This window comes from Leucoraja erinacea, chromosome 13 (assembly GCF_028641065.1).
Source record: "Leucoraja erinacea ecotype New England chromosome 13, Leri_hhj_1, whole genome shotgun sequence".
Lineage (NCBI taxonomy): Eukaryota > Metazoa > Chordata > Chondrichthyes > Rajiformes > Rajidae > Leucoraja > Leucoraja erinaceus.
In genome coordinates this window covers 28,262,996-28,288,939 of record NC_073389.1, presented here as the reverse complement: position 1 = coordinate 28,288,939, position 25,944 = coordinate 28,262,996, and the positions used below count along the sequence as shown (strand labels likewise).

General features: G+C 44.9%; 1 protein-coding gene across 1 annotated transcript; it reads right to left on the bottom strand.

The window, feature by feature from the left end:
- Window positions 1-625: 625 nt before the first annotated feature.
- grk1a (G protein-coupled receptor kinase 1 a) lies at window positions 626-25,338 on the bottom strand. The gene is made up of 7 exons (XM_055644700.1): window positions 24,340-25,338; window positions 11,998-12,125; window positions 11,081-11,238; window positions 7,937-8,020; window positions 7,561-7,685; window positions 4,897-5,098; window positions 626-2,586 (listed from the first exon to the last, which is right to left on the bottom strand). The coding sequence occupies exons 1-7, from the start codon at window positions 25,042-25,044 to the stop codon at window positions 2,291-2,293; spliced, it is 1,698 nt and encodes a 565-aa protein (XP_055500675.1). The 5' UTR covers window positions 25,045-25,338; the 3' UTR covers window positions 626-2,290.
- Between the last annotated feature and the right edge of the window lie 606 nt (window positions 25,339-25,944).

The following is a 25,944-nucleotide window of genomic DNA, read 5'->3' as shown; positions in this document are numbered from 1 at the left end:
TGAGTTCCACCAGCACTTTGTTTTATGCCCACGTTCCTTCAGCAGATTGTTTTATGCTCCAGATTCCAGCACCTGCAGTCTCTTTGACCTCTATCAATATAAATACAATGTGTTGCTGTCCCATCTTTTCCACTCTGCCAATCCGCCTTGCTAAAAGCTTTCCTAATAATTGTAACTTATTGGCCAATCTAACTATAGAAGCAATCTAATGAGAATTGCATCCTATCCTCAGATACGTTATGGCAACCAATTACAGAGTTCTGCATCTGCCGGTTTCACCTGCCGCCTTCCCCACGTCTCACATATTTTCTCCCACTTTGTGTCAGTTCAATTCTTCTTACATCCCACAGGAAGTTGTGGAATCATCGCCAGCAGCCAACATATGACATCCGGGCCTCAACTGAGGGTATTCAGATTCAGATTCAGATCAATTTTAATTGTCATTGTCAGTGTACAGTACAGAGACAACAAAATGCATTTAGCATCTCCCTTGAAGAGCGACATAGCAAACTTTGAGGTGTCCGCTGGGGGGGGGGGGGGGGGGGGGGGGGTCTGGTGCTTGGCAGTCACCGAGGTACGTTGTTGGTATGCTGTACTCTTATGGGTCTTGGCTTTACATGGTTATCTCTCTTTTTCCTTTCAACCCCATTCTCCTGCCTTCTCCACATGGCCTTTTTGACACCCTTATTATTCAAGAACCTGTCAATTTCCGCTTTAAAAATACCCAATGACTTGGACTCCAATGAATTCCACAGATGACCACCCTTTGACTAAGTTTCATTGAGGTCTCCCCCACCATCCCCCATCCTTCTAAACTCCATGGAGTACAGGCCTGTACTTCAATCATTCAAACATTAGCGGGAAATTAGTTTGGATATGCCCAGTGCTTGTGAAAGACGCTGAATAAATGCAAGTATTGTTGTCTCACCTTCTGTCCTCCTTTCCATGTTTCTACCACTTTGTCTCACTCTTTATATGTCTTCACTTCATCAACCTTCTCTACCTTCACACGCAGTGAATGTCTCCAAATTCTCCCTTTGTTTCGCGCAAGTTCTGGCTTTTGAGGACAGGTGGTGCCACTATCTGTCTATGTGAAGTTAGCACATTCTCCCTGTGACCACGAGCTCTTCCTCCAGCTGCTCCGGTTTTCTCCCACATCTCAAAGGCCAGTTGGTTAATTGACCACTGTAACTTGTCCCTCATGTATAGATGTGCGACAGAATGATGAGAACAGGGAAAGTATAAACAATATGCAGCATTTAGATGAGTGTGAATGATAGCTGGTGCCTGGCATCGATTCAGAGCCGAAGGACCTGTTTACATGTCGGAAGGCTGATCTCATCCTTGCTTGTTATAATTGATATGCATTTTCTGTCTCTATTGCCTGTGACACACAGCTTTTTTAACAATTAATAATCTTGATTTATCTCGATTGAGTCCGTTGTTTTGTATGCGAGGTATCAGAGCTGAGGCTGGAGAGAGACAGAGAGAGAGTGAGAGAGAAAAACTCGTGCAGTGGATACAGAAGAGGCGAGCTTCCAGGACTGAAGAAGAATTAACCCGGAGAATGAAAACCCACAAGTGCCTGACGATCCAACCCTGAACACTCTGGTGATGGTAGGTTAGGATTATTAAATGCATTTTCGATTTATGATGGGTTTATCGGAACCTGACCCCATCGTAAGTTGAGGAGCATCTGCTAGTAGCAGTCAAATATGGGGCAAGGGTGGTGCCGTATGGGACAAACCAATTTAGCCCAATATACGGGATCTCCCGGCTAATACAGGACAATTTGCATCCCTGGGCAGCCATGGGCAGGGATTATGATGGGACAGCATCAGGGGGTAAGGTCAAGGATCAATGCCCACCCGCGGACCAAAGTCCAATAGAAAGCAGAATTAGTCTCCCTGTGGGACAGGGCTCCATTCCCCTAAAACGAATGTAATAATGAGAGTCATAGTGAGGTGAGAGAGTGGATATCAGCTTGAACTCAGCTAGACAGTAAGCACAGCCATTTAAGTGTCCAACATGAAAACAATAACAATAGTTACAATCTTATAGTACAAACTAGTAGATCCTGACCAGCTCAACCATCTTCCAGTGGGGCCACTTGTGGAAGTTGATAGTTTTGAAGAGTCACAGGCAAAGGACTTTACTACAGAGCTACAGGATGAGAGATGCATGATATTTTTATATAACCATAAAACCTGGATTTTGAAACAACCCTTTATAGTTCAAGCTGAATGTTTCAGCCACAAGCAGAGAAACCTTAATCTAGTGCGTTGCATCTTCAAGCAATGGAGCACACTCCTGACTTGGCGGGAGGAAGCTCCAGAATTGATTCTCTCCTCAAGTCGTTTGGCAAACCACCATTGGGACCCCACACATTGAGCTCAGCAAAAACACCAGTCTCAATCATCTCTTCCTGCCATGGAATGGAGATGTTTCCAATTGCAAATTCATCGAAGAAATTCTTGTCAGAATCTTCGATGTTGACTCCCTTCACAGTTGAGAAGGCACCCACATCTTGAATATCCTTTGCGTACACTGTTTTCGAGTCGGGAGTGAAAGGAGGTGGGAGTATACCTGGAAAAGATCAGCAACATAACATGATACGCTCTTGTCCTTTTTGCACTATTATATGTTTTTTGATGGTCACTGCTGTGCTACCTTGTAGCAATGTTGCAAGTGCTACATTGCCCTGTGTGCAACCTTTTGAGTACAATTCTCATCCCCTGCCTCCCCCCACCACCCACAACACAACCAGATGACCAAGGATATGAGCGTACTGCACCCAAAGCGCCTCCTTCATACAATCTCACTAAAGGAACCAATTTAACTCCTCCTTGGGAAACCCACTGTGCAAATTATTGTCTTTGTATCAAAAATGTTTTGTGTGAGTTGCTTCCAGACACTCTTTGCGGAGATACTATGGAAATGTATATGTCGGTCAAACAGCTGTGAAGGTGCAAGCCTTACTTGGTGTTTACAATAATTAGAAAAGTGAAGTATTTGTTAAATGGTAAGAGATTGGGTAGTGTTATTGGTCAAAGGGAATTAGCAAGCCAGCCTCCTCCCCTTAGATTCCATATTCACCACACTGTCTCTGGGAGAGCTGCCAACATAGAACAAAGAGCATTACAGCACATGAACATGCCCTTCCGGTCCGCACTGCCTGTACCAGACATGATGGTTCTGCCTGCATGTGATCCATGTCCCTCCACTCCCTGCATATTCGCATGCCTATCTAAACATGTCATTACTGTATCTGTTTCCATCACCTCCCACTGGCAGCACATTCCAGGCATTAACTCTCTTTGTAAAAACTTGCCCTACACATTTCTTTTAAACTTTCCCCCTCTGACGTTAAAGCTATGCCCTCTAGTCTTTGACATATCCACCCTTGGATAAAGGTTTTGACTATCTACCCTATCTCTGCCTCCCATAATTTTATCAGCTCTCACCTCAACCCCTAACATTACAAAGAAAACAATTGAATTGTGTCCAAACTCCTAACAGCTAATTGCTTCTAATCAAGGCATCTAATGGGCCGAAGAACCTATTTCCATGCTGTATTACTCTATGTCCTATGGCAACAGCAGGAGCATAGCAGTATAGCTGAGACACAAAGCCATTGTGGAGCAGGCATCTAACATCTGCCAATGTTGTCAGTGTTTTGTAAATGTAAAAGAAATAAGAGTTATCAATTGATGGAATCAGTGGTTAGTAATGAAAATTATGCACTGCCTTCTACAAACTCAGGAGACCACATTGTTAAAATATAATCTTATTAGGCAGGGTACTTTTGAATGCCATCACATGTGGTCTGAGAGCACTTCTCCCCATCACTAGCATGAGGAGAGCAACCTTTAAGATGTAAAATACTTGAAAATACCTGGGCAGAGCTTCGGCAGAAACAGGAAGGAGTTACTTCATTCATAAGCTCAGGACCCTGTGTCATTCCAGCCTATCGCCACAGATGCCCTCTATTACATACAATGATTTTTGTAAAAGAAATTATCACAAAAGACCAGTTCCCAAATTCATCTATTTTAAAAGAACCACAATTAAAGAAACAAGCAACCTGTATTGCAAATTACTGTGGAAATATTATGACAGGAAGTTGCATTCTATGGGGAATGAAGGGAAATGTATTGCTTCAGAGGCATGAATGTGCATCCCTCAGAAGTAGATTATGAAATTAACCTGTTTAAGAAGGAACTGCAGATGCTGGAAAATCAAAGGTAGACAAAAATGCTGGAGAAACTCAGCGGGTGAGGCGTCATCTATGGAGCAAAGGAAATAGGCAACGTTTCGGGTCTGAAGAAGGGTTTCGACCCGAAACGTTGCCTATTTCCTTCGTTCCATAGATGCTGCCTCACCCGCTGAGTTTCTCCAGCATTTTTGTCTACCTATGAAATTAGCCTGTCAGGTTATTAAGTAGTAAAGAGAAAAGAGTCTTGAATGCGGTAATGGTGAAACTCAGATTGTCAGAAAATCTCATCTTGGAGAAATCTGCAAACCATAACCTAAAAAAGACACAAAGTGCTGGAGTAACTCAGTGGGTCAGGCAGCATCTCTGGAGAACATGTTTTTAGGTCAAGACCCTTCCTCTTCACCAATCAATGTTCTCCAGGTATACTGAATAACTCCAGCACTTTGTGTCTTTTTTGTAAACCAGCATCTGCAGTTCCTTAGGTCTACTCTAGTCTAAGCCTTGCCTGCCTTCGAGAAAATTGGATGGTGCTTAGCTGCGTTCTGAAGTCCTGGGGCTATTAGAGAGGGATAATAAATACCAGAAACATCCACATTCTATGGACAAACTCCTTCTAATAGTTTCCAATGAAAATGTAATTCAAAGCAAAATTAAAAATAAAGTCAATTTTTATACTTTACCAGCTACAAGCTTTCTCCAATTAATATCCGTGAAAAAGGCATGAGCCTTTAATTCATTGCAGCACTCATTCTTGAATCCAATGCGTTTGTTGGGATCTTTCTCCAGCAAAGCCTCACAGAACAGCTTGCTACTTTCACTGAATTTTGCACAGTAGGTGACTGGGTCATTGAGAATTCGTCTCTTCACCTCCTTGTTCTCAACCTAGTGAAAGCAACGTGAAAGCAATCAATGTTGAGACTCAAAACAGTATCCGAAATGGAACCCACAACATCGGGGGGGAAAAGCATCTGGGCCTTGCTGCCTGTGCTGATTCTGGATAAAGTAAAATTACAAGGGCCTTTTCATCAAAAGACAAAACCCTCTAGTCATGCATTCATACAGCATGGAAACATGTGCTTTGGCCCACCAAGTCCGTGCCTACCATCCATCACCCATTTCTACACCAGCTCTACCCTAACACATTTTGTTCTCCCCACATTCCCAACTTCCCCCTTAGATTCTACCACTCACCAACACACTAGGGGCAATATGCAGTGGATGATTAACCCGCTGACCCACACATCTTTGCGGATCTGAGAGGAAAACGGAGAATCTCTCAGAGGAAGCTCACGTGATCATAGAGGGAATGTGCAAACTCCACACAGGTCAGGATCGAATCTGGGTTTCCGGAGCTGTGAGGCAGTGGCTCTACCATCTGCACTTCTGCTGCTCCTTGCTAATTCTATCAAAAATATTTGCCATTTTGGGATATTTGCCCCCACACCGAAGACCTACATGTTTGTAGCCATTGGCTTGGTAAAATAGTAAATTGTCCCTAGTGCATGTAGGATAGTGCTAGTGTGTGGGGACTGCTGGTCGGCGTGGACTCGGTGGGCCGAAAGGCCTGTATCTGCCATATATATCTCTAAAGGGACTGTCCCACAGGCGATTATTTTGGCGATAGCCGGAAAATAGGCTGTTACCACATGGTCGCGGGGTGACGCCTGTATCATCGTGAGTTGTCTCCTCAAATGTCGTAACTTTTTCTTTTCGCCGCTGGATTTTGAAATATTCAAAACCTTTCGGCAACAGTGGGCTTGGCATTGCCTGTCTCCTCCTGTTGTTGGTGCTGTTGTAGATTGTCGCCAGGATGATGCCAGGTGACGTTGGTTGTCACCGGGTGCTGACTTCGGTGAATACCATGGGCGATTACCTACGTCAACCGGTGACAGGTACCGGCGACTGAATTGTCTTCAGTTGTCGCCGACAGAGTCATTGCTTGCCTTAGCTTGTCGCGGGTGGACGTAGGTTGACTTCAGTTGTTGTAGGTTGTTGCCTATGTTGGTAGGTTGGCGTAGGTGGACGTCCTAAGTGGCGACGATTGGGTCGCCGGTTTTTGGTTGCTTGCCGTAGCTTGACGTCGACTGGGTGGCAGGTTGTCGTAGACATTGTCGTGGGGGAGGTCCAGTCGCGTTTTTTTCGGTGACCTGCTACGACTATGACTGTCGCCGCCAGTCGCTGAAAAAAATCGCCTAAGTGGAACAGGCTCTTAAACTAAACAAAACAAAACTAACATAGAAATGCCTTGACGTGCATACGCAGGACATCCATAAAAGATTTGAAAAAGGTGTAACATTGAGATGGATACTCTATTTATGCACATGGCCAAGCTGCTTAAAACTGGACCTGGGACCTATAGTTTCCGATTACTGTGTATCTGACTGTGTATCTGTGTACCTGGTTCGGTGGGGTCGCTGAGCGACGGCTGCCCTGCCAGCAGCGTGTTCATCATTTCTACGTTTTTTGTTTTTTTTAGTATGTCCAAATGAGTGTTTAAATGTCTCTTGTGTGGGGGTTGGTGAGGAGGGAAAGGGGGGAATTGCTTTCGGTTGCCTCTTCCGCGGAGAGGCAACTTTTTCCATGTCGCCTCCCGCGCGGCCCAACACCATGTATTGGTGCGGCCTTTCCCGGAATTGGGCCCGGAGCTTCAGCAGCGGGCACAGCGTGGACTTTTTTCATCGCGGAGTGGGGCGAACCCATGCCGGGGTCGCCAGAAGGTAGTGCTCCGATCGCTGGCCCGCACGCGGACTGTTACAGACTGTTACCGCGGTCTGCAGAGCTTCAAGCCACAGGCGCGGCATCTGGAGCCTGGGTTACTTCGTTGGGGATCCCCGGAGAAGAGCTCCAACCGCCATCCCACGGCCTTCAACATCTTGAAGCCACGGTCTGTGGAGCTTCTAGCCGCGGGCACGGCGTGGACTTACCATCGTCGGGGATCCCTGGAGAAGAGCTCCGACCGCCGGCCTGCGGCCTATAACATCCTGAAGCCGTGGTCTCCGGTAGGGAAGCACCGATTTGGGACTTACCTTCCAGACGAGAGGGCCTGTACATCTGGCCGCCCGCAGCAGCGACTGCGGAGGTTTATGGCCCCAACCACGGAGGAACAATGGAGGAGGATTGACTGTACTTTGTGCCTTCCACCACAGTGAAGAATGTTGTGGTGGATGTTGGTGTTAAATTTTTATTGTGTATTATGTGTTCTTTTTGATTGTACCGCTGCTGGCAAGTTCATTTCACTGCACTTTACTGTGTATGTGATGAATAAATCTGATTGATTGATTGATTGTTTGATTAAGTTTGAATGCAACAGAATTACAACAGAATATATAAAGATGTATCCTCACGTGTTCACCCCGGTATCGGAATGGGCCCTTGGCTGCTATCATCTCGTACAAGGTGACTCCCAGTGCGAAATAGTCAACTGAATAATCATACTCCAAACTTTCAAGGAGTTCTGGGGCCATAAAACCTGAACATAAAACAAATTAAATCATCATCCATAGACACTGAGGCAGCTGAGAATTCAAATGCAAGGCCAAACATGAAAACACCAACATCAAGCAGTGCCATAGGGAAACATACACAATCTAAACCATGAACACACATAAAATGTATACACATACACACGCACACACGCACACATAAAACCCTACAGCCACCCAGGTACAGACACAAACCAGCTCGCTACCTGTCCTCCAGCAGAGGGTTCAGGAAACACACCTGGAGTTCCAGCGTAACCTTTCGTTTTGGTTTCACCTGGTTTCAGTTCTACGGCAAGTCCAAGATCAGAGATTCTCACGTGGCCTGAAACAGAATCAGTCACCAAAAGGACAGTTTAGAATCTGTTTGAATTGCCCACATGTTTACTTTTATTTTTCCGCACCCCGATGTCACCCATTATAAGAATGAAAGGTGGGAGGTTTGAACTGTGTCATGTTTTCCTCAGCCTGACTGCCCAGCAGAAGGAACATGGAAACAAATATCCTCAATGTTGTTTTGAAGAAAAACAGAACAGTTGTCCCGTATCCTTTAGAAGATACTTTGCTTCAGCACGGAGACCACCTTATCTGCCTGTTGTTGTGGCACTGCTGCTTACTGGCACTTCCTTAGATGCAAGGGTCTTTTCTGAAAATCAAGTCAAGCGTTGAGAGAGTTAAGAGTCTTTAAGGCAAGCGTGTTTAATTGTAATAGGTACCCTTTTAGCACTGGGCCAATCCCAGTCATCATTGGGGAAGTTAGACAAAGACAATTCTGTTCTTGATGACTCTGTGAAAAGTAACAGCAAATGCTGGTTTACAAAAAAAGACACAATCTGCTGGAATAACTCAGTGGGTCAGGTAGCATCCCTGGAAAGCATAGACAGTCTGAGGTGGGGTCCCAACCCAGGGTGTCTGTCGCCTGTTCATATTCTCCAGGGATGCTACCTGGTCCGCTGGGCTACTCCAGCACATTATGTTCTCTTTAATCACACCAGTGATCTTTTGCCCCATTTTCACCAGATGTCAGGGAGTGAGATGGCTCATTGTATAAATAACAAGGTGACTGAGTTTGTGAGTAATGAGCCATTAGGAGGTAGTGACCATAATATGGGAATTTTTAATCTACAATTTGAGAGGGAGAAGGGTAAATCAGAGTCAGCATGGATTTACGAAGGGGAAATCATGCTTGACTAATCTTTTGGAATTTTTTGAGGATGTAACTACAAAAATGGACAAGGGAGAGCCAGTAGATGTGGTGTACCTGGACTTTGAAAAAAACATTTCATAAGGTCCCACATAGGAGATTAATGGGCATAATTAGGGCACTTGGTATTGGGGTAGAGTGCTGACATGGATAGAAAATTGGTTGGCAGACTGGAAACAAAGAGTAGGGATTAAAAGGTCCCTTTCAGAATGGCAGGCAGTGACTAGTGGGGTACCTGCAAGGCTCGGTGCTGGGACCGCAGCTATTTACAATATGCATCAATGATTTAGTCAAAGTAACATTAGCAAATTCGCAGATGACACAAAGCTGGGTGGCAGTGTGAACTGTAAGGAGGATGCTATGAGAATGCAGGGTGACGTGGACAGGTTGGGTGAGTGGGCAGATGCATGGCAGGTGCAGTTTAATGTGGATAAATGTCAGGTTAACCACTTTGGTAGCAAAAACAGGAAGGCAGATTATTATCTAACTGGTGTCAAGTTGAGAAAAGGGGAAGTACAATGGGATCTGGGGGTCCTTGTTCATCAGTCAATGAAAGTAAGCATGCAGGTACAGCAGGCAGTGAAGGAAGCGAAAGGCATGTTGGCCTTCATAACAAGATGAGTTGAGTATAGGAGCAAAGAGGTCCTTTGCAGTTTTACAGGGCCCTAGTGAGACCAAACCTGGAGTATTGTGTGCAGTTTTGGTCCCCAAATTTGAGGGAGGACATACTTGCTACTGAGGGGGTGCAGTGTAGGTTCACAAGGTTAAATCCCGGGATGGCAGGACTGTCACATGCTGAGAGATTGGAGTGGCTGGGCTTGTATACTCTGGAATTTAGAAGGATGAGAGGGGATCTTATTGAAACATATAAAATTATTAAGGGTTTGGACACGCTTGAGGCAGGAAGTTCCCGATGTTGGAGGAATCCAGAACCAGGGGCCACAGTTTAAGAATAAGTGGCAAGGCATTTAGAACGGAGATGAGGAAAAACTTTTTCACACAGTTTCACACAGAGAGTTGTGAGTCTGTGGAATTCTCTGCCTCAGAGGGTGGTGGAGGCCGGTTCTCTGGATACTTTCAAGAGAGAGCTAGATAGGGCTCTTAAAGTTAGCGGAGTCAGGGGATATGGGGAGAAGGCAGGAACGAGGTACTGATTGTGGATGATCAGCCATGATCGCATTGAATGGTGGTGCTGGCTCAAAGGGCCAATTGGCCTACTCCTGCACCTATTGTGTATTGTGAATGACTGAGTGACTGTGGACAATGGCTATCTGAGTGGTCTCTCAACCGATGGGTGTAGATGTCAATAGGTGATCATGGGAGAGTGAATTCAATAAGAACTTGGGGGATGAGTAGGTAAGGGTTTCAATGGATTTCTAGGACGATGGCTCATCTGGTGAGGTCAAATTCCAGGTCAGCACTACCACTGAGATCAAGATGCAAACTCGTTGTAACTCCAGGTTTACAAATTTCAGGAATCCAGCAAGTCTTCCAAATTTATGAAGGAAATGAGACATGATGAGTATACCCAAATGTAGCAAACAGCCTTTTCCTCCATTCATGTTAATGTAGTTTCCTCTTACTCCACATTCTCCTATTCTATAGGCCCGTTACATCCTCCTTTAGCTATAAAATACCCCTTCCCACACCCATACATGCACCCCATTCTAAGACAAGAACATCTCATCCCCTCCCCACACTCGTCCACTTCTCTGTAACCACTTCCCATTGATTGTACCCTCCCATTTAATATTTATTATTTCACAGCAGCTCGTCCTGTTCTTGGTTTGGCGAGTGTGGAGAGTACGTTGGTTGTGCTAATCTGTGTGCTGCACAATCCACTGTGCTGATCTAAGCCACAGCTTCATTGGAGCAAACACAAAGTGCATTCTGGGATTAAAAAAATGACATCTTCCCCCAGACCCAAGACTGTTGCGGAAATGAAAAAGTCAGAAAATTAAGGAAGTCTAGAATCAACAAACATTGGCACACCACAGGAGGTTGTTGCTCAAGCCCTGCTGGCTCTACGGTGGAGATATTCCGCCATCCTAACCCGAACTGTGACCCAAGACCCATCCTTGTTGATGACAGCGAGCCACTCAGTTTAAGTGGAAATTAGGAATGGACAAACTTGTCTTGAGAATTCCAGCACTGGTCACTGACTAACCATTGTCAGCTTACCCTCATTATCAAGGAGGACGTTCTCCGGCTTCAGGTCACGGTAGATGATCCGGCATTGGTGCAGGTGTTCCATGCCACAGACAATTTGAGCTGTGTAGAAACATGCCCGATCCTCACTAAAGCCTGGGTTGTTTTCATTCACATTGTAAATGTGGTATCTGGGGAGACAAAAGGACACCAACCTCCCTCATTGCCGACTTCAGTTTAAGCATAATTATACCCATAATTAGATCAATGAATGACGTCAAAAGTACATGGGAAGAACCCATTAACACAACTGGTCTCTCCCGGTGATAAAACTCCACATAATCTCCTCTCATCCTTCAAACGATCAGTGTATCTTTCCATCCATTCCCGTTGCACTATTTTACCCCACTGCAGGCTGTACCCGGGTTCCAAGTGCATGGCTTATGGACAGTCCTACATATGAATGTTTCAATAATATTATTAAATTCAAAAGTCTGACATGTGTATACAAATGTTTGTTCCTATGAAGAGTAGAATGAATGGCAACAGCAATTACTGATTTCCTTTTAGAATGAGAAATTAAAATAATGTCCCATTTCCCTTCTGAGGCCAGAGAAATTATCCCAGCAGTTTCAGACTCTTTGTCCATTTGTCTCACTGGCTATTGTTGATATCTTGCTGTGTGCTGATGGACAATCTTGTCAGGCTGCAGGATATTTGTTATATGTGGAGGAGCCTCGAGGATATCAAATGTAAATGAAATTGCAATCTAAACTCGATGGAGTGGGAAATTCCCTTCGGTAGAATGTAGTCGACATAACTGAACTTGGGCACAGGGTATAATACAGCCATGATAATAATATAGTTTGGGTGTAAGCAATAAGGGTGAATTCTTACAATGGTGGGAGCGACTAATGAAAATCATTAACTGTGATGCTGTTGCTTCTCACCTCAGATCCCCTCCGTTCATGATGGTCATCACTAGACAAAGCTCTGCCTTGGTTTGGAAAGCATAAGCTAAGGAGACAATGAATGGAGAGTGTACACGAGCCAGGATTTTTTTCTCCACCATTGCACCCTGGAAAACAAAGACCAGGCAGATTATTCCTTAGAGTTTGGTCCGAAGTGGAGTAGACCTATGTCTCCAGCTCTCAACCATTTAACCTTGAGTTTCTGTACATTTGTTCTGGCCTCTAGCAAACAGTAGGGTAGGGGGTAGGGGGTAGGGGGGCAGGGGGAGAGGAGGGAGACAGGGGGAGGGGGGAGGGAGGGAGAGAGGGGAGGGAGGGAGAGAGAGAGAGTTAGAGGTTGAGAAAGGGGGTGGAGAGGGGATGGAGAGTAAGGGGGGTAGGAGAGAGAGGGATCGGGAGATTAAAAGGGAGGCACGAGGCAGATACAGTAGGAGAGAGTGAGAGAGAGAGAGAGAGGTGGAGAGGGGGATACAGAGGGAGGGGATGAGGTTCTGACAGTAATGCATGAGGTTAACAGGAGATGCAGGCATCAACCAAGGTGGTTACTGGATAGACACAGATAACACTTCCTGATTGTATGAAACCTGATGAGTCTTTGTTTTCCTTTTCCATCTTTACTGATACACTCAGATATATGACATCACACAGAATATATATCATTAGCAAAACATTACACAAGTAAAGAAGCTCAATCCAATCTTTGCTGCCCCATTATTTCACTCTCGCAGAGGAATTCCCCTTCTTCCACATCTCCCTCATCCCCACATTCCCAGCTTCCTGAAGTAACTCCTCTCTGTAAATGAAAATCAAAGAAACTGCAAATGCTGAAAATCTGAAATAAAAACAGAAAATGGTCAAAATGCTCAGCAGGTCAGATTGGTGGAGAAACTTGGCCAGTTCTCTTTGCCACAAAGAATCCGACATGTGGAGTGTTTCTATATTATACAACATAGAACAGAACTGCACAAGAACAGGTCCTTTGGCCCACACTATCTAATGCCACGATCATCACATCTACCAGCACATAAGCCATATCCCTGCGTGTGCCTGTCTAAAAGTATTTTAAATGCCACTAACGTATGCGCTTCAAATATCATCCTTGGCAGGCACTCACCATCCTCTGTGTAAAAAACTTGCCAAGTACATGTTCTTTAAACTTTGCCCCTCTCACCTTAGTATTCATGTCCTCTAGTAAAAAAAAGATTCTGACCTATCTATGCCTCATAGTTTTCTATACTCTGTGTGAGAATTTAGCCCCTCTAGTTCCTATTAACATCTCCTCTCACTTTAAATCAATGCCCTTGATTCCCCTACCGTGGAAAAAAAAATCACCCTATCCATCTATCCTCTTGATTTTAGACACATGTAAGACAACCCCTCAGCTTCTAGCTCCAAGGAATAAAATCCTAGCCGTCCCAGCATCTTTCAACAGCTCAAGCTCTTGAGTCCTGGCAACATCCTATTAATCTTCTCTGCATTCTTTCCAGCTTAATTGCATCTTTCCTCTTGCAGAGTCACCAATGCCATGTACAACTGTACCCTAATATTCCAACTTGCAGACCGATGAAGGCCAACGTGTCAAACGCTTTCTTCACCAGACTATCTACCGGTGATGTCATTTTCAGGGAACAATGTATTTCCAGATCACTCTGCACTACACCTTGCACTTATCTGTATTAAACTCTATCAGACATTCTCTGGCCCACTCACCTATCTGATCAAGATCCCATGTAATTGTAGGATAACCAACTTCACTGTCTGCGATATCATCTATTTTATTGTCACCTGCCAACTTACTGATCATGCCTTGTTGTATGTTTCTATAAGGGATATGGGGAGAAAGCAGGCACGGCTTATTGATTGGGGATGGTCAGCCATGATCACAATGAATGGCGGTGCTGGCTCGAAGAGCCAAATGGCCTCCTCCTGCACCTATTTTCTATGTTTCTATGTTTCTCGCTGATATACATGACACACAATGGACAGCGCCAATCTCTGAGGCACACCACTAGTCACAGGCTCCAGTCTGGAAAAACAACCTTTCTATCATGAAGCCAATTCTGTATTCAGTTAGAATACGTTCTATGTATGTATGTATTCTTACCTGGATTCTGGCAAGAATGTATTCTCCCTGAATTCCATGTGATCATAACTTCTAGAGCAGCCTACTATGTAGAACCTTACCAAAGGCCTTGCTGAATTCCATATAGACTGCATCTATGGCCTTGTCAACATTCTTGGTTTCTTCTTCAGAAAACCTGATCAAATCCGTGAGATATAATCTCCTACACACAAAACCCATGCTGACTATCCTAAAAAGACACAAAATGCTGAAGTAATTCAACGGGTCAGACAGATCTCTGGAGGTCATGGATACATGATGTTTTGGGTTAGGAACCTCCAGGGCCCTACCTTCTTCAGACTGATTGCAGGGGAGTGGAAAAGAAAGCTGGAAGAGAGGACAGGTTAGACAAAGCATGGCCAATAATGGTTGAACACAGGCAAGGGGCTATTTTGATAGGCAGATTGTCGGACAAAGGCCGGAGATGATACAGGTATGAGCATAAAAAGATAAATAATTGTGAATTATGAAGCTCAGACATAGAAAAGTTGTGAATTGTGCAGCTGGAGCAAGGAATGTAGGTGGAGGGAGAGGGGTAGGGGAGAAACCTTTGTAGTGTCAACCAGGGTTTAGGAGAGGGGAGTGAGGCAGGGCAATAAAGGAGGGGAGGGGTTTGGGGGAGAAAAGAGAGGGGGAAGGGGGTGTTTGTAGCAGTTACCTAAAATTGGAGAACTGAATGTTCATACCCTGTAAGGTACCCAAACGGAATATGAGGCGCTGTTCCTCCAGTTTGGGTGTGGCCTCAATCTGGCAATGGAGGAGGCCCAGAATAGAAATGTCAGTATGGGAATGGGATGGAGAATTTAAATGGTTAGGAACTGGGAGGCCTTGACAGACAAAGTGCAAGTGTTTGGCAAAGTCTACTCTTGATCTCGCTGGTGTACAGGAGGCCACAGGATGTAGCAGATGAGGTTAGAGAGGAGGTGTATGTGAATCTCTATCTCACCTGGAAGGACTGCTGGCATTCCTGCATGGAGGCATGGGAGGAGGTTTAGGGACAGGCGTTACATCTCCTGCGGTTGAAGGGGAAAGTACTTGGGGAGGGGGTGGTTTGGGTGGGAAGGGATGAGTGAACCAGGGAGTTGCAGAGGGAGCAATCTCTGTGGAAGGTGGAAAGGTGTGGAGATGGGAAGATGTGACTTGTGGTAGGATGACGCTGGAGTTGTTGGAAATGCCGGAGGATGATGTGTTGGATGCGGTGGCTGGTGGGGTCAAAAGTAAGGACCATGGGAACCTCTATTCTTGTTGTGGCTGGGGGGAGGGGGAGTAAGAGCATAATACTACAGGATAAAGAGTAGAGGCAAGTATCCATCCATGAAAACCAGGGAGAAACATATTCACTGAAGAATGAGAACATTTCAGATGTCCTTGAATGGAAAGCCTCATCTTGGGAGCAGATGCGGCGGAGACGGAAAAAGTTACATTTGGTGAAGTTAATGAATCAACGAGTTCTGCATGGGTGCAGGAAGCAGCTCCAATGCAGTCATCTGACTGTCTTTAATCATACGGTCTTTCCAAATAAATGTATATCTTATCCCTCAGAACCTCTCCAGTATCTTTCCTACCACTTCTTAAATAGAAGCACAACATTAGCCACTGAAAATACTACGCTTTCCACCTGTGACGCAGGACCTTTTCACTGAATGGTAGGATCCTGGGGAGAAGGATATGGGGGTACAAGTACATTGTTCCCTGAAAGTGACATCATTGGTAGATAACATGGCAAAGAAGAAACAGCAATCTTCCAGCATCTTCCCAATGTATAACTCCTGCGATTTCTTCAATTCAATGATTCAATGATCCTCTCATACCTCTGCCATGATATTCTTAATCAATAAAGCAATTCCCCCTCCTCTTTCACCCCCAGCTCTATCTTGCCTGCAGCACCTCTACCCTGGAACATTAAGCTGCCAGCCCTTGAGCTACATTTCTATAGTGTTTATAACGTCCCATTCGCATGTCCCTATCCACGGCGTGGGTTCATCCACCCAGGCCAGTAGCATTGAAACAAATGCAATTGAATCCAACCGGCTTTCTTCACTCCTGTCATGTTCCCATCTCTCCCGTTGACTGAATTTGCTGTCAATGATTTCTGCACTGACATAGCCTCCCACCAGCCTTGCTACTGCACTGGATCCCATCCTCATACTTCTCCAGCTTAAACCCTCCCGAGTAGCACTGCAAACCTACCTAGCAGGATATTGGTCCTCCTCCTCCAGTTCAGGTGTGACATGTCCTCTTGTACAGGTCACCTCAGTCCCTGTAGTGATTTCAATAGTCAGAAATTCTGAATCCCTGACCCCTGCACCAGCTCCTCAGCCATGCATTTGTCGTTCCTATCTTCCCATTCCTAAGCTCCCGTGGAACCAGGAGCAATACAGAGAATACTATTGTGCTTTTTTACCTTTTGCCTAACTCCCTATGTTTCACTCTACAGGACCTCAACCCTTTGCCTCCTTATGTTATTTGTGCCAATATGCACAATGATATTTTGGGCTGCTCAGCCTCCCCCTTGAGAATGTTATGCAGCTGCTCCAAGACATCCTGGACTCCGACTCCAGGGGAACACGCACCGATCTCGAGTCCCTTTTGCTGCCACAGAATCTCCCGCCTGATCCCCAAACTAAAGCATCCCTTATTGCAGTAGCCCTCTCTGACTGCAGAGCCATACCTGATGTCACAGACCTGACTGCTGCTACTCTCCTCTGAACGGTCATTTGTCCCAACATTATCCAAAGGGTATATTTGTTTTCTTGGGGAATGGCCGCAGGGGATTCCTGCACTCTCCACTTACTCTCTTTCCTCGTGATATCCCTTCCACTTTCTCCCTGTATCTAAGCTGTGACCACCTCACTATAATCCCTATCTGTGATGCTCTCATTCACCCGGACAATCCTGAGATCGTCCAGCCACGGCTCCAGTTCCCCACATGTGGTCAGTCAGGTGCTGCAGCTGAACGCCCGCTGGTGTAGTCGTCAGAGACATTGGGAGTCTCCCATGCATCCTGCAGGAGAAGCATGCCCGTGCCCTGATGATCATCTCTACCCTACTAGTCTTAAACTGTTGGTGCAGATTGGATGTTCCTGATTGTTTGTGGCAGTGTTAATTATATAATTAACGTTAATAATATTAATATTCATCATGTTAACTATAATGCAAGCACACCACATGACTGACTGGTCCAATGGCATCACATGATGAATACATACAAGGATGCACAGAAAACATGCAACACAATTTGTAATTACAAAGGCCATAACAACTCCTCTCTCCTCGCCAGCAGAAGGTCCTCCTTCCCATAACTAACACTGACCCCACTGACAAAGGCATTGACTGAGATACCCAACACATGCCCACAGCTCATTGCATAAGGTCCAAGGCTAGATAATACATGGCCCGGCTGTTCCATAACAAGATTTGCTCCACTGAGAACAGCTCAAATGTCACCTGGCAATGCCAATAACTCACATTGTCCCTCAGTGTACTCCTGGTTTCAGCTACAGGTTGCTCTCAACTCACAGAAGATCAACCATCCACCCCCTACTCTAGAGACTCTCGCTGTCACCAATTTTAGCCCTCAGGGAAAGCTGTGTTGCTGGAGCTACTATCTTCGTTCAACCAAATAAACTCATGAAATATTCACACCACAAAAAAAGGCCATTTGGCCCATCATGTCTGCATCAGAAGGAGAAGACCTTCCTTGGTCCAATCCCACATTCCAGCCAGTAGCGCTGTGGATCACGGCTCTCATCCACTCACTGATTGCCAACTGTTTCAGGCAGGATGGTGACTCTGCAATGAAGACTGCTTGTCATTGGTGATGGTCATCGCCTGGCACTTCTGAAGCACAAGCGTTACTTGCTATGCATCAGCCCTTGCCTGAATGTTGTCTGGGTTCTTGCTGTATGCAGGTACAGGCTGCTTTATTTGCTGAGGAGTTATGAATGGAGCTAAACATTGTGCAAACATCAAAGAATATCCCAACTTCCAAACCAGCTGGAGGTGATTGGGCCCAACATGCTACCCTGAGGAATGTCTGCAGTCTTGTATTGGGGCTGGGATGACTGACCTCCAACAACCATAACCATGTTCCTTTTTATGAGATGTGACTCCAAACATTGGAGTGTTTTCCTCCTTGATGCCCATTGAGCTCAATTGTACCAGTGCTCCTTATTGCTTCTCTTGGCCAAATACTGCCTTGATGTCAAGGGCCTTCACTCTTACTGCCACCTCAGCTCTGTGGATCATATATGCAATGAATGTCCCTGGTGAAACACAAACTGGGCATCAGTGAGAAGGTGCCACTCGATTGCACTGCCAATGACACCTTCCCATCACTTTGTTAATTGAAAGAGTAGACTGATTGGACTAATTCTCCAGATTGGATTTGTCTTGATTTTGTAAATAGGCAATTCTTTTTTAGTACCAACTCCTTTTGTAAGACTTGGTAGTGACTATACTTTGGTACTGACTAACTCTGTGGATTACGCCAAAATATAAGCACAAAATATAAGTAAAATAAGATGGAGAACAGAATGCTTGGAAAACACTCTGTTTTTTGTTACAAACCTCGACCACCAGTCTTGATTACTATCTTGACCCCCCCCCCCATACCTGACTCACCTTAAATGTCATTGTCAATTCCCTTCACAGATGCCGCCTGACCTACTTTGTTTTTTTGCGCAAGAATTTGCAATCTCTTGCACCTTTGTTTTCTTGTTAGTTAGGTTCAACAGTGAGGAAACAAACCTTCACTTCTCCATGTTGACTTCCTTAACTTCATTCCAATATAACAGTTGATAAACCGTTCATGTTAGGTTTGGAACACATATTGTAGTCATCAGACATTTAAAACAATCATATTGGAATGGAAAGTTGGACAGTGTGTAATCAGCATTAAGAGGACCGTGAGGTCCTTCACAGTGAATGATAGGGCCCTGGGGAGTGTTGTGGAATGGAGGGATCCAGGAGTTCAAGTATATAGTTCCTGAATGTTGTATCGCATAGAGGGTGGTGAAGAGGGCTTTTGGTTCACTGGCATTCATCATTCAGGGAATTAAGTGTAGATGTTGGGGTGTTATGTTACAGTTGTACAAGACATTGACAGACCACACTTGAAGCATTGAGCTCAGTTTTGGTCACCTTGCTATAGGAAAGATGCCATTAAGCTGAAGGTGTGGATAGGATTTATGAGGATGCTACCAAGACTTGCGGGCCTGAGATTGTGCAGGCAAGGTCTTTATTCCTTGGAGTGCAAGAAGCTGAGGGTTTATCTTCAAGAAGGGAATGAAGAGGGCAAATGCACAGAGTCTTCTGCTCGGTGTAGGGATACCAAGAACTGTAGGGCATAGATTGAAGGTGAGAGAGGAAATATTTAATTTGACCCCCAGTGAAAACATTTTCTCACAGAGGATGGTGGATATATGGAAAGTGCTGCCAGAGAAAGTAGTTGAGGCAGGTACTATCGCAACATTTAAGAAACATTTAGACAGGTACATGGATAGGATAGGTTTAGAAGGATATGGGCCAAACACAGGCAGGTGGGACTAGTGTAGATGAAACATGTTGGTCGGTGTGGGCAAGTGTCCCGAAGGGCCTGTTTCCATGCTGTATGACTCCGTGAGCTGTTATGTTTAAATTTAGCTTAATTTATAGTTAAGTTTAGTTTAATTTAGTTTAACTTACTTTAGATGATTGTCACGTGTACCGAGTGCTAACCAGTCAGCAGAAAGACAATCAAGCCATCCACAGTGTACAGAAAAAAGTGGAGCCATTGCAGATCCACTTCTAAGACCAGCATGCAGATGGTCGCCTGGCTTGGGCAGCAGCTTAGAGTCATACAGCATGCAAGCTTAGGCACAACTGGTCCATGTCGGCCAAGATGCCCCATCTAGGCTTTAGTTTAGTTTAGAGATACAGCATGGAAACAGGCCCTTTTGCTCAACGTCCATGCTGAACAAGATGCCCCATCTCATTTACCTATGTTTGGCCCATATCTATGCACCTGTCCAAATGCCTTCTTGAACCGTTGTTGAACCAATAACAACATGTGAAAGACATTTTGACAGGTACATGAATAGTAAAGATTTAGAGGGATATGGTTCAAATGCAGTCAAATGGGACCAATTTAGGACCAATTTAGATGAGACATCTTGGCGTGGACGAATTGGGCTGAAGGACCTGTTTCTGTGCTGTATGACATTATGACTATAATAATGATGACACTTTAGCGAAACAAAGAGGAATAAGAAATCCTGATAATCTATTGAAGTAAATGGAATTCGTGCAGATGAAATCCAACACACAAAAAGACTTGAGGTGATATATTTTGATAGGATGTTTGATGCACAGAGTCTTCTCCTCAGTGTAGGGAAACCTAGAACTATAGGGCACAGATTTAAGGTGAGAGAGGAAATATTTAATTTGACCCCCAGTGAAAAAGTTTCCGCACAGAGGGCACATGCCAAAAGGTAATGTTATCTGCAGTGCCTATGCACAAATCATTGATGGTGGTAGTATTGCCAATTAACAAATCATATAAATACATTAATCGTGGATTAGAGCATAAAAGCCAGGGAGTTATGCTAAACCTATCGGTGGCAGTCTGCTTTAGGAAACTCACTTTAGGAAGGTCATTAGGGTTCAGAGAGGGTACAGAAGAGATTTACTTAAAGGTAGACCCAAGATCTGAAGAAGGGTCTCGACCCGAAACATCGCCCATTCCTTCTCTCCAGAGATGCTGCCTCACCCGCTGAGTTACTCCAGCATTTTGTGTCTACCTTCAATTTAAATCAGCATCTGTAGCTCTTTCTTACACATTTAGAGATGTACTTGACTGGTTCCAGGTACGATGGACCACAGGATTGAAATGGCACAAATTTAAAAAATCTATTTTCAGTGGACAATGCCCCAAAATTAGAGGTGACCAATGAATCAAAGGCAATATTTTACACAGTGACTTTAGGATTTGGGATGCATGGCCCTGCAGTCAAAGGTTCAACCATTGCCTAGGGTCGTGGATACAATTATGGAAGTGGAGAGGGAAACATAAAAAAAATAAAAAACAAAGAAAGAAAACATAAACATGAAAATGTTGGAGAAAACATGTGGGCTTGTGGCAAAGGAGGATGGAAGTGGAGATAGTTGGATTCTGTATGAAATAAAAAACACTAGAAGCTTACTTCCTCCTGCTTTCCCATTCACCAGTAAAGTAGCATCTGCCATTTGATAGGGATCTATCTCTGGCCATTTAAATCATCATGGCTTTGAGGCAAAAATCCCTCGCTAATGTTAAAATGCATGTCCTAAGGCAGGAATAGGATTGCTCTTTAAACCAGGATGAGGCTGAGGCCTTGTGGTTCCCTTTCAGTCCCTCATCAATATCCAAATCCTATGTACCAGCACAGACTCAGACCACCTGAGACAAAGAGCATTTGATGACCAAGACATCAGACCCAGCACAAGGATCACAATTTAAGGGCAGCAATGATCCCTATCCTCTGCAATGGATTGGAGGTAGGACGACCTACTCAACGTGCACCAACACTCCCTAATCCACTGGTGAGATAGACATGGAAATCCATTGCCCTGGCCAATGTATAGGCATTGAACACTCTTAATTAGTTCCATCGGGCAGACCATGTATTCAAAAAATGACACAATTTGCTGGACTAACTCAGAGGGTCAGGCAGGAACTCTGGATGATATATGTAGGTGAGGTTTCGGGTTGGGACCCTTCTTCAGACCCAGCCGACCCAAAACATCACTTGCCATGTTCTCCTGAGATACTGCCTGACCCACTGAGTTACTCCAGCACATTGTATCTTATTTTGTAAACCAGCAGTTTCTTGTTTCTCCAGACCATGTGTTCACTTTCCTCACAGAAAACTCCCAAAACTGGCAATCTTTCCTTAGCTCGATCACAATTGATTACCAGGGCTAAGGAGTGTCTAAGAAGGAACTGCTGATGCTGGTTTAAACCGAAAATAGACACAAAAAGCTGGTGTAACTCAGCGGGACATGCAACATCTCTGGAGAGAAAGAATGGGTGATGTTTTGGGTTGAGACCCTTCTTCAGACCTAAGGATGGCCTCAAAGCTTTATTGCAAAAAATAACATCTCCGTCAAACTCAAGGGCATCTCTTTCTCAAGGCTGCTTAGGCCGGCAGGCCATGCACAAAGCACATTGAATCTCTCCCCGAAGAAGAACATGGAATGCATGTGCTAACGTCAGCGCACGACATTCAAACAAACCACCGACCCACCATATCAAGCACAGGGGTGCTCAAGTGTAGGGCAAACAAAAATATTTGTATTCACTGCTCCCCTCCCCCATGCCCGCCCACCTCATAGAGTTATGTCATGCAGCACAGAATTGGGCCCTTCAGTGCAACACATCCATGTTGACCTTTTTTCCCTCATCCACACTAATCCCATTTGCCTGCATTAGAACTGTATCCTTCTATACCTGTCTGTCTATCCGATTGCCACATTTGACTGATTATGAAGCCTTGCTTGTCCTACAAATTCACTTGAAGCCAGGCCTCTGAATCGCAGGTCAGCCTCTCCACTGCCAGAATGAGTGTGAGACCCTCCAAAATGTCATTAAACTAAAAGAAGTTCATTCAAACTTTTTAAAATCTCGACATAAAATTCTGCCTTTTCTCTGTGGCAAATAAAATTTATATTAAAACCATTCCAACATAGGGTGGTGAATCTGTGGAATTCATTGCCACAGAATGCAGTGGAGGCCAAGTCAATGGATATTTTTAAAGCCAAGATAGATAGATTCTTGATTAGTACAGGTGTCAGGGGTTTATGGGGAGAAGGCAGGAGAATGGGGTTAAGAGGGAAAGATAGATCAGCCATGATTGAATGGCGGACTAGACGTGATGGGCCGAATGGTCTAATTCTGCTCCTATCACTTATGAACTTATAGTTCAACCTTTCAGAGGTATTCATGGAAAATAAGGAAGCAAGGTGACACGGAAGGTGATTACTCAAATCTTTGAGACTGTTCAATCAAATTATGCCAAATTGTATCTTATTTGTATCTAATTACCTCAAGGCCCTTGACGAATGAGTACCTATAAATCTCGTTTTGATCTAAATGCTCACAGTCCCAGCAGTAGAAGATGTCATTGTACAAGAAGCGCTTTATACATGCAAAAGTCTACGTTGTTCAGAGAGCTCGCAACTTCCACTATCTGGTGCTTCCGGCAATAGTGATTACCATGCGGGTTGGCTCCCTCTACTCAACTGGGAAATGTAGATGCTGCCTATTGCGCGACACCAGATAGATTTGGGCTCCCATGCACATCAAAAGTGGACTCCTAGAGTCATGAAGTTTGGAAACAGGCCCTTCCACCCATCCCTGCTGGACATCAGGTGCCGATCTATACTATTCCCATTTACCAGCACTTCACCTGTAATTCTATAAAACAGAGCGATTCAAACGCTGTTCTGGATAATTAAACATTATGGGAGTACCTGATCCATCACCGCTCAGGCAGTGCATGTCAGCTTGCGCCCATCTCTGGGTGAAAACAACTCTTCCTCACATCCTCTGTAAACATCTTACCCTTTACCCATGCCCTTTGTTTGAATGCATCTCCGCTGATGAGAGAGTTTTCGCACAACCCATCCTATCAATGCGCCTCATCGTTTATTTTACACCTCTTTCATGTCGCCCCTCTGTCTCCTCCACTGCGATGAAAATAGACCCAGTCTCTCCTTACACTCCACCCCGGGCAACATTCTGGGAACACTCCTCCCACCCTCTCCAGCCCAATCGTGTCCAGACCACAACCGTTAATTATTTCCTATTTCCCAATATTTATTTGTGTTAAGAGTCGCGCTAAAACAAAACAAAACAGTTGTCAATGTGCCGAGAATTTCCACAATTGCTCCCAATAACCGCGGGTTGATATTTAAGATGTGTGTCTGTAGATCTCTGGAGTTGGTTGCCCTAGATCTTGTGCTATATCTTGGCAGATGGTGCTTACAACACTTGGGTCTGGATTAATCTGGTTCGAGGTCAGGTTCGCAAGAAGGTTATTGAGATGATCCTTTCAGCGGGTCACGGTACCACCTTTATCCAATTACTCTAACCCATATCTTATGCGCGATCTGAATTTGCACAACTTTCCCTCCCCTCGCCAGCACAAACAAACATCTGCATTCGATCTATTCAATCTTACTTGGTTTCCTTTCCTCTTCTTCAGCCTCTTCTTGTTCAGCTTTTTGCAGGCGTATAATTTCCCAGTTGCTTTCATCTGACAGGCGGAGACCTCGCCGAACCCTCCCTTACCCAAGACACGGAAATCCAGGAACCAGTCCTCTCCAACGGGCTGAGCCTCGAGCCATTTCCACTGCAAGAACCTCATGAAGTGCATGCTTCCTTTGTAACAGTCATAGGGACCGCTGGTCTTTAGGAATTTCATAGTGAGCTCTTTACATTCCGCGAAGAGGTCATCCCTTACATTCTCACAGTCTTCCTTGATTCTCAAGATGCACTTCTCTTCCAGGTAGCCACAGAAGAGCTCTGCCCCCGACTCCAATAACTTGCTGATAATGTCTCTCGCCTTCTGAGCCCGCTCTTCATCCTCTGCTGTGTCGTAGTCTTCAATGCTTTTCCACAGCTCATGGGCTGGCTTGTATAGAGCGACTGTGTCCAAGTACTCTTGGAACAGCCTCTTCCCGATGGGCTGATTGACGCAAATGCTGTCAAACTCCGTGTCAATCACATCCTGTAGACTTTCACTCAGGGTGATGTGTGGCAGTTTGAGTTTAGCTCGGTATTTCTTAGCTCTGGCGATCTGGACGCTGGCGGTGGCATCAATACTGCACCGGGCCGAGATGTAGGCGGAGTTGGCTACCACCGTCTCCAAGCACCCCAAATCCATCTTGGTATGCTTTTCTTTTACTTCAGGCGAAGCAGGAGCATGAGAGGGTGGCCGCGGAGTTGCCGGGGTAGCACGGAGCAGTGAGAGTTAGACTGGCAGAACTTACAGACCCTTCAGCACCCACCCTGATGCAAGTACCCAGGGCAGTGTGCTGAATACTCACGGCTCTGACATGACCTACCCAGCTGGAAAATGCCAGCGAGGCTTCATGTTGCACTACAGATCCTTTAATCTTAATCTTTTCCAAGTTCATTTCCGCCTGCATTACAGCCGATGGGCGAATAGCAGCAGCAGATACAAACCTGAGTCAACATCTTGAATAAATACGTTATCCACTTAAAAATAATTCCCACACCACACTCCATTGTTCCTGATATCTCTTTGTACTTTTTATAGTTTTGTCAATCTCTGTTGACAGACTTTAACCTGTAATTTTAGATCTATATTCTCCAGTGGTAATTGTACATTAGTGTTAAACGTTATGTGTTTATTACACATTCTAAACCCCATTCGCCCCTCCCTCCGCCCCCCCCCCCCCCTTCCTTTAGTATCCCACCCACTCTAACTCCACTTCCCCGCTGTCCCTGTATCATGTAATTGTGTACACAGTCTGACGCCATTCTGCAATTGATGCCCTTCCCTACTACCTGCCGCGGGAATTCACTGAGACCATCCTGACAACAGGCTGCATCCCATCCCTGGCCAATACTAAGCTTGCACTTGAGCAGATACACACTGTCACCAATACCCTTGAAACCAAGCAGATACGGTGGTGGCATTGAAAATAGGCATGTGAATAAAAGGCTGGCAGAGATTAATTTAATAGCATCATGTTTGGCACAGACATGGTCCAAAGGGTCTTTACCTTTTGCTATGTTCTTAATCCCATCTCACTGAATC